Source organism: Epinephelus fuscoguttatus, linkage group LG16 (assembly GCF_011397635.1).
Source record: "Epinephelus fuscoguttatus linkage group LG16, E.fuscoguttatus.final_Chr_v1".
Lineage (NCBI taxonomy): Eukaryota > Metazoa > Chordata > Actinopteri > Perciformes > Serranidae > Epinephelus > Epinephelus fuscoguttatus.
The window spans coordinates 33,378,335-33,388,440 of NC_064767.1; the positions used below are offsets into that span (position 1 = coordinate 33,378,335).

A 10,106-nucleotide genomic window follows, 5' to 3' on the forward strand; every position below is an offset into this window, starting at 1 on the left:
CTCAGCAGTAGTTATAATAGATTGAGTAGAGAAAGTTATTAATTCCCCTCCCACCTCTTCCAGACCAATCTCTCACCTAGTCCTCTACTTCCTCCACCTCCTCTTCGTCTTCCTCCTCTTCCTTCCTGCCCCCCAGCACTCCCCCTCCCTCCTCCCCTCTCCTCCTTGTCTCCCCCATCCCATTCTTTGTCATCTCTCTGGGTGAATTCCCAGCTGACTCTGTTTGTCATGGCAACCAACCAGTCGTGGTGACTGGGCCTGCAGCTCACACTTCCTGTGTGTGTGGTTGTGTGTGTGTGTATGTGTGTGTGTGTGTGTGAGAGAGAGAGAGAGAGAGAGAGAGAGAGACAGAGAGAGGAGACGCATGCGCAGTGTGTATGTATGTGTGTGTAGACAGCAACTGGCTGCATGAGCCTGTCAGCCTGGATTAGAGTCAAACACACTGCAGCGATTCCTGCTTTCTTTCTTTCTTTCTTTCTTTCTTTCTTTTCCATTTTCCTGTCTTTCTGTCTGCTGCCTTTTTTGCTTTTTCTGTAGCACCAATAATGACACGATCAGATAGTTTTATTAGAGAGATCTATTAAGCTATTGGAATATGTATAAGTAAGAAATGCACAGTGGCTCTCTCTTGTCTCTCCCGCTGTACGTTTCTGGTGGGTCGAACGCACATGCTGTGTGAAAGTGGTATAAGTAACTCAATGTGCTATTCTAATATGGCAAGAGGAGGGAGAGTGGAGGGGGGCTGGACTTAAAATCTGGCCTATGATCCTGTGGTACAGCAGGGAACGCTGCTGTTACATAACCAGTATGTGCATGTGTGTGTGTGTGTGTGTCTCTGTGTGTGTCTGTGTGTGTGAGTGTGCAGGGCTACAGTATGCAGTGGTGAGGCTCTCTTTGCAGCTGCTCTTGGTTTCACTGTATGTTTTTTTTTTTTTTAAATCCCCTGTTGCAGTAAGCTTGTTGCATTTAAGCAGCTTTTTGAATCACCACGGTTAAGCTGCTGAGTTTCAGTCTCCAAACTTACTGGAGAATATATCAGTGTTTCAGTCAGGTGAGATCTATGACAATGGTAATCTAATGCTGAGATCTAGTGGTGCTATTAGATTTGCATCAACGTGCAAAAATGTCCACTGGCAATGTGGGAAATTATTGGAATATCAGAAATGTTTGAGGTGTATTCCAGGCAGGGAACAAGAGAGTATGTAAATTTTCACCAATTTACAAATACTTCAATAACAAACCAGCAGTGGAGAACAGTACTTGGTCCAGGAAGTGCTCTGAATTGGAAAGACATTCAAAAGTCCACTGGTGGAGAAATCCTGTATTTACAACATAGTTAGTTATTTACGGTGATAAGTTTATTAGTGTATAAAAAATTGGGTTATCACAGCCCTTTACCATTTTTCATATACATAGAGGGAGTGCATTTTAGACGTTACAACTTTAATGATGAGTTGAATAAGTAATTGGTTGATGAACAAGGAACTGAATGGTAATAACTGATTATCTATTAGTTTTAGTCATTTTCATGCAGAAATGAAAATATTTGCTCAGCTCTGGGAAATTTTGTAGGGCATTTTTTACTTATATCTGAAAATTGTATTAATTGAGAAAATAATCATATAAGAATAATCAGTTGCAACCCTATACGACATGCTTGTTGCATTGTTAAGTTACTGACTTCTAAGTCGAGCAGCAAATTAACTCCTTTCCCTTGTCTCTGGTTTTCTGTTTTCCAGATATATGTTCGGTAAAGGTGCGAAGCGGAAGCTGGACGAGGATGAAGAGGGGCTGGAAGGCAAAACGCTGGAGGCGTCGGTGGTGGGAGGGGTACTAGGCCTCGGTCCCGAGGGTCTGTCCAAGGTGTCATACACCCTGCAGCGGCAGACCATCTTCAACATCTCCCTGATGAAGCTGTACAGCCAACGGCCACTCGGCGAGCCCAGCCTGGAGCGCCGCGTCCTCATCAACAACATGCTGCGACGCATCCAGGATGAGCTCAAGCAGGAAGGCTCACTGCGGCCGCTGCTCTTGCCGCCCTCACCGCCACCTGACGACCCTATGGATGAGGGGTTCCGTGAGGCGCCACCCTCCTTTGGTGTTTTGTCAACGACGGCACAGGTATCCCAGCCTTCTGCGCTGTTGATGCCAGTGATCGTTCCGCCGCCTTCACCCCACCCAATGGTGCCTCCCAACTGCCAGGCATCCCAGGCCTGCCTCAACCGTGTGGAGGTCTGCCCCACCCCTCTGGAAACCTGCCTCACTCCAGCCTCTTTACTGGAGGAGGATGGTGGAGATTCAGCCTTTTGTGCTCCATCGCCACCCACTCCTCCTCTGTCACCTCCCCTGGCGCAGCCTCCTCCGTTACCTTCGGCACTTCTGAGCCAGGCGTCCCCCAGGGTCCCTGTGCCTGCCTCGTCCAATGACGGTTTCCCCTCCGCTCTGAGTGACATGGAGTTGGGTCCTCCCACAGCCATAACAAGGACAGCAGCAGCTAATACTACGACCGTGACTACCTCCCCGGCTCCCACGCCACTCACCCAGCCCTCCCACTTAGCACCCCTCTCCCCAGCACCCACGGGCCCACCCAGAGACTGCAGGACCATGGGTGCTAAACCAGAGGCAGCTGGCGTCTTGCCAGTGGAAGCCCGCTGTGCCGAGCTCCGGCCAATGGATACTCTGCCCACACTGCCCCCTGGTGGCCTAGTAGACATTTCCTCCTCTTCTTCCTCTTCCTCACCCTCGGGGTTTCTCTCAGACTTGGCGCTGGACGATGTCCTGTTCGCCGACATCGACACGTCCATGTATGACTTTGACCCCTGTACGACAGCGGGGGCTGTGGGCGTGACAGCAGGCGGTGGCCTCACCAAACTGTCGCCGGTGGTGACGGCAGATGACCTCCTCAAATCGTTGGCGTCGCCGTACAGTGGCCCCGCCCCCCAGGTTTCAGCCAATCAGCCTTTCAAAATTGATCTGACAGAACTGGACCACATTATGGAGGTGTTGGTGGGTTCGTGACTCGAAGACACCACCACCTCGAAACACACAGACAGTTGAATACAGAGAACAGACTGGAATGAACATATGGGATCGATAGAGGGGTTTCCTGGTTGTTGTTTTTATGTTGTTGGGTTTTTTTTGTTTTGTTTTTTAAAAAACTCTCTTCAAAAGTCGGTAATTGTAAACATCGATAGTGATGTCAATTAGTACTACTATGACAACTACTACTACACAACACTGTGCATGCACTGTGCTCGCCTTTCCAAATATGGAAATGAAGTATCCGGGAAACAAAGACACACATATGTTTGTATTTCTATACTTGTGAGGACCGCCATTGACTCCATTCATTCCCTAATCCTAATTTAAACCTAATCCTAGTTTTAATCTTCAACCTGAACCTAAGCCTTAACCCTAAAATGTAACTGTAAATAGAAAAAAATGAGGACCGTCAAATTGTCCTCGTTCTGGAGGATTTTTGCAATCATTCTATCCTTGTGAGGACATTTACTCCTCACAGGTATAGTAATACACGAGTGAATACACACAGAAATGACACACACACACAAATCACACTGAATTCATGGCTTTTAGCAGACGAGTGCCTTTCAAAATGACCACTTCTTCAATTCCTGTTTTTACAGTATTTGTCTTTTTATTTTCTAGTTCTTTTCACTTTAACAGCCTAGAGAGGTCACTCCTCAATGTTTTTTAATTTATTGTATTGTTTTAAAACTATTATTAAGTAACGTAATTCTCATGATCAAATAATTATTTAATCTTTATCTTATTACAGATGCTATGTTTTATTTGTAAAGCTAGCATAAAAAGGTTTTACGAGAAATACATTGCTTTACCAGTGTGCTACATCATATATTAGCTTGGCTATATAATTACGCTTTGGGAATAGCTCTAAAACACATCGCCTGGTTCTTTGTTAAGCTCTTTCCGTAGAAGGAGATGTCTGTTCTTGTACACATCATGTCTATGAATTCAGTTCAGGACTTATTTTTCTGTCGTCCCCTTCCTTATTGGCAGTCACGTATAACTGTGCTGGATGCTATTTTACATGAGCTCAAACTATGGACGAGTTATCATGCTTCAGTCACAGCAGAATTCAAATGAGCTACACACACAGGAAAGCTTGATGTGTTTACATTGGAAGCGGCAGCTGCGCCACCACCAACTCTTTCGTCTCAGTCGGATGTAGATGATCTGAAGAGTCCAACCTTAGCAGAGACTTGAGGCTTTAAATACATAGTAAATTTGTTTGTATTGGACACAAGAGAAAACAGCTATCACAGATTGCAGGGGAAGGCATTGTGGTACGAACGTGACTCCATAGATTTTCTCAGAATCACACAAAGGAAATTGAATATTTTAGTAGAAATGCCTTATTTAGGTTTGGCTCCTACAGAATTAGCAACATGAGTGACAGACAAATTACAGCACAGCACACAGTATTACACACACACACACACACACACACACACACACACACACCATATTTGCAGAGTATGTTTACTTGTGTGTAGAATAGAGGCCCTATATGCCAAATCTCAGGGTTCTACTCACTTCTGTGCATTGTGCTGTACAGTTTTGATGTTGACCCCAAAGCTCATGAAAGTTTAAACACATGCGATGGATAGAAGGAGGGCTGAATCTGGCTCATGAATCATTTGTATGTGGATTTCCACTGAAGTAGGAAACCCAAACCACGATGATAACCTGAAACTGCAACAATGCAAAAGTGCTATTTCAAAACACTACCACCCCCCGCACAGGCCATTATGCATGACTTTTGGCACAAACAGACAAAATGTGATGGCTCAGTACAGCATCTAAGATGTGGGTCACTTGAGGATTCCTAAGGTCTACATGTTTTTTCCCCCAGCAGACCACACACACAGTTTTAAATAGAATGGAAGTACTCAGTTAATCAGTCAAATGTTGTGACCACAGTTAAAAATATTCCTCTTTACCCAAATTTCCCCATTATGTTTTGTAAAGTTTCATGTTATGTTTGATAATCTAATAGTTGAAATTCAACTCCCAGTTGTCCCCACTTCACAGATTTGGTTTATAACTATGGTGTTTATAACTATGAGGAATACAAATTTTATGTATGAGCAATCTTAAGTAGAGGGTGAAAGCAGCTGTGTCACACTCACCTATATCTACCTTCTCAGCCACACAACAAGCTTTTACAAGGATTATTTTATTGTGTACAGCAGTGTCAGATATTTAGCCATAATTTGCACGCAGCCCATTCTGAATTAGACCAACATGTTGGCAACAGGATAGTTGTAATTCGATAGGTAGATAGGGCCAGTAGTAGACACAGGCATAAGCAAACCACAGACCTTTTATGTAGAAGTCAAACTAGAACCACAGGATAGCATAGTTTTCAAGGTGCAGATACATGGTGTGTATTTAAGAGTTGATACAACAAAACAAAAAGTTGTAAAATGCCTTTTTTGCTGCAATATTCAGAAAGACATAAGCAGTGAGTCAGCCAGAGTCAGACTCACTCACCTTGCCTCTTGACAATGCAATGAGATTTTAACTAATAGGCTCAATCATTAAAGGAAAAATCCACCCTGGGATACTTTTACACATCGCCCGTCGTTAATGTTTGGAGCATTTCAGGACTCACTGTGTGAAGTGTCATAATTGTCTTGAGGCTACTTTTAGTGAAATTGGATTCTGCCTCCCTTACTCTGTGTAATTGTTAAATATCAGACCAAAATGGTGGCTTTTCAAAAGCTCTCAGTTTGATATTTAAAGCTGCAGTCATCATTTTTTGCCACTTGTGGGCAACAGAATGAACTCAAAACATAACATATGACATATTATCCTGTTAAGTTGTTTTGGCAAATATGACAGCTGAAGATTTTTGTACATTAGCATTAATTTGGAGCTGTGTCTCTGGCCACCTGATAAATAGTCAAGTCCTATATTCACTGTCTTTTGGACTGTTCTGCTCTCCAGCAACTGCTGAGGGAGGGACATACAGTATTTGCCTCTTTAGCTGCTAATATGCTCCACTCTATTCTGCAATTTGTTGCTTGCCAGATAGTGCACAGTGAGTCAGATTTTTCATGAAAAAAGACTAGTTAGCTACAAATGAAAGCAGAGTTGTGGGCTAGAAAACCAAAACAAGCAGCTCAAAGAAGCTAAAATGCCCCTTAGAACTAAGAAATGCAGCGATAATATAAAATGTATTGATGAGTGCAGCTTCAGTGTTGACATTTTAGGTCAAATTTTTTCTGCCACTAAACGCCGTTGTAGCTGCTGTGCATTGTATCTTATTGAATACATATCATCTACATTTGTCCAGCTTTTCACAGCAATATAAAAAAAAAGACACCAGACGACGCACAACACCAATAGGGTGGATTTTTCCTTCAAAAGTAGTCAAGTAACAAATAACACAGGATGCCCTAAACACTTCTGTGTCTGCCAACACAGCCTTGCTGTGGTGTAAAATGGTATGTTAATGGTATTTCTAGCAGAGGTCCCAGCTGGTGGGACACAGTAGTTGTTAATGGGACAGAATGTGTTATACAGTCTGACTCATCTTACTGTGTTAGCGTATAGCAGTGAGGTTGGGGTGGTGTTAAAACTTGTTCCAATGGAAGATCATTAGCTTCCCAGCATGCATTTGACCTCAGCTAGTATGTAAATGAGCTGCATTTGAACTGAATTCAAAGCAGAGTGTGAGCTGAGCAGATAGCAGCACCAACTAATACTGTTTGTAGACGACTGTGTCTTGTTTCTTTCACTATGTTTGAATTTTGGAGTGCTTGTTTTTTTTTTTTTTGTCAATGAAGTTATTTATTCATATTGTTTTTCTTTTCTGTGTAAATATATTTATTTTTGATGTGAAGTGAACATTTGGATTGTAAATGTGTGTACAGAATGTGTGGTAGGAATGTACTTCAGATAGGAATGTATCTGAGCGTGGAATTATGGGTGGAAGCCATTTTTTATATACATAGGTAGTTCTATTATCTTGTTTATGTTTGTTTGTTGCTTTGTTATTGATTTTTTTTTTTTTTTTGTGGGGTGGCGGCCACAACTTTTTACATCTTTTGTACTCTTTTTGTTCATCATTTTCCAGTTGAAGGCAAACAGTTCATGCAGCAATACTCAAAACCTGTCTCCAACCTTCAGATGTCAAGACTCCAAAGCCTGTCATAGACGCTTCAATGCCAAAAGTAATGTACATAGTATGAACAACATTCGAGCTCCTGAGACTTTTTTGATCAGTGTTTGTTACCGAATCTGTTTTAGCGCTGTCCGAGCATGCGGCGGTTCCAGTCGCCGAGAAAGACTGACCGCAGTTGAGGCTGATTTCCTCTACGAAGGCTGTATTTTACACAGACCTCAGAGCTGTGCCTTTTTCTATGCAATAGAACACAAACACACAGAGAGAGAAACTATCAGCTGATCACTGTATTGGGATCCAAATGTGGACTGTAGATAATAAATATATATATGTACGTATATATGTATGTATGTGTATATATATATACATATACGTATATATATAGTATATGAGATAAATGGACAGCTGTCTATGAATTTGAAACAGTCTTACTTTTGTAGTTTTATATATATATATAAATATATATATACAATAAACTATAAAAAGAGCAGATGTGTTATGTCTCTTTGTACTTTCTTAACTTGTTTTTTTCCTGTATGCATACACATTAACACATTGCCTTTCATATTTATATAATTAGTAGACATTTGACCAGTGTATGCCTTTAAAGAATAGTGCTGAAATGCTTTGTTCAAAAAACTATTTCTAACTCAAGGTACACTTACTGTTTTCAACCTGCTATCATGTGACATGATGGGTGGGTGTATTCAAGCTTTTCTTCAACCTCAAACATGGTGCACTGTTTAAGCTACAGTGGTAACAGGAAAGGGGGAACACAACCACGGACTTGATACTCTGTCACAGTGAATGTGTGAAAAAAATGGTGGATAATTAAGTTATGTCTTGAGTGAGACAGCTCATTCTTGTCTATGGAAACAGCAGTTTGGAAAAAATTGTGTATGGAGTTTTGTTCATGATAAGGTAGTTGTATGCCTGCCAAGGAAGGTCATGTGATGTGGCTGAAAGCTTCAGAAACACCAAACATGGACTGCATTGAGAATTTTATCATAAGGATAACAAAATAATAACCATACAGCTGATACTGTGTATTATGTAGTGGTTTTTAAAAGGCTATAATCTATTCATTAAGACCCAAGACTGAAGGTGTTGAATTTTCACTTTGCGTGATAGCATGGGCACGTGAAATTAACATTGCTGAATATACGGCTCCCGTTTACTTCCACTCAATGCAACCAAAGGGGCAGATAAAATATTCACTTCTGATAACAAAGCAAGAAGTGCAACTTTGCTGAACCTTGACCGGCGAAGTTGCAGCCTCAGCCAATAGCAAGTAAGTGTGTAGGAGGCATTGACTGTTTCCATGTCTCATCAGCTGATACTGGATAATTTTGGCAATGAAATATATACACTACCCCTCATGAGAGATGGTGCCTAGCTCACAGTGAGTTAGAAGACAGGCCCGGGAACATGAGAGATTAGAAAATGTACCAATAACATCATATTTTGTGCTATTTATTAGCAAGCTAGCTAACATTAGCTAGCAAGCTAGCTTTGTGTGTCTGTCACAACCGGAACCACATTAAGTACGAATATAGCCACTCGTGTGTGATGGTACCCTAACTTGCAATAATACCACAACTGGAGTGACAGCTTTGTTTGCAGTTTTGCTTACTTACTGGGGAAGTTAATAAAGGTCAACAAAAATGCTAACCTGGTTTGCCTAGTAGTAGCCTAAAGCAGTGATTCCAAACTGCTGGGTCGCAGCCCAGAAGTGGGTCATAGTCCATTCTGAATGTGACAAGTGACTCGCAAATGTGGTAAGTTTGTAAAAAAACACACTTTATTTTGAAGTACAATGAATTTGCGGTACAGAGATTTTATCTTGAAGTGCCGTTTCCTGCTGTAGAGTGAGTGACTAACAGATGGCTATTTTACAGAGGCAGCAAACTAACTTGACGACATGGCCAAATGCAAATGTGATGCTGAATATTTAACTCTGTGAACCTTGAACTAATGACTAAGGAGAAATCTGGGCCCCGTGGCTGGACCAGTTTGGAACCACTGGCCTAAAGCACAACCTTTAGCTGGAATCATGAATGAAATACATGTCTTAGAGCTTGCATTCTAGTCCTCTGGCTTCAGTCACTAATCTGTGCGCCCCCTACTTTTTTGTTCTGTCTCTGTACAGTACTGACACTGAAGAGTAGAGCTCTAGGTGCCCACAGACAGCGTATTTGTGTCTATTTGCGACGCCTAACACTAATTCACGTCTGTTCCCATTTTTGCATTGACTTTGAATGTAATTGAAATGAAAAATTTGTTTTGTAGTTTGGTCTGAAAACACCTCAAGGCATTTAGTTTGAAAGTTCAATCGGTTTCCCAGTTTTTTGAATGTTCACCACCTCTGATGATAAATTCTGTTCCTTGGTTAATCTTGGTTTTTAGTTCTTTTGGCATGTTTCCATTCACTGACTTTGTTGCTCAAATGTTTCTTCAGTACATTGTATTAAGTGACCAGGTTTTTCATTTTCAAGGTTCCCTGGACTTACTGAATGTGTGTTCTTTTTGTGTTGTATTGTCTGATTGACCAGGAGGTTGCCATGGCTCAGTACTGACTTTCTCGACTCACAATGATAAATCCATCATCCAACATAGCCCTGCAGTACTCAGCACATGTAGACAAAAACAGATAATACAGCAGTGACCTTGTGCTGTACATGTTCAGTTTTCACAGACAACCTTTGGATGACATACTAGACTGGGACCTTTAGTGGTTACATATAGTTGTCAAAAACAAGCCCCCCATGAATGGCTGTTGACTGGATCTTACTCAGGTCATGATTCCACGTCCGCCAGTGCACTCCAACCCCTTTAGAAAATTGAACCAGACAGCAAAAGGAACAATATTTTACAGTCCATCCATTCGACTATTCAATTCTATTTTCTGTAAATGTATTTAACAACACGAAGGTCT

General features: G+C 41.7%; 1 protein-coding gene across 2 annotated transcripts in view; it reads left to right on the forward strand.

The window, feature by feature from the left end:
• Positions 1-7,661, forward strand: part of sertad2b (SERTA domain containing 2b) — a 49,225-nt gene extending 41,564 nt beyond the window's left edge. For both annotated transcript variants that reach the window (XM_049600530.1, XM_049600529.1), the window contains exon 2: positions 1,740-7,661. In XM_049600530.1, the coding sequence (XP_049456487.1) occupies positions 1,744-3,018 (1,275 nt within the window). In that variant the 5' untranslated portion in view covers positions 1,740-1,743 and the 3' untranslated portion in view covers positions 3,019-7,661. The remainder of the gene's footprint in view (positions 1-1,739) is intronic.
• The last annotated feature ends 2,445 nt before the right edge of the window (positions 7,662-10,106 follow it).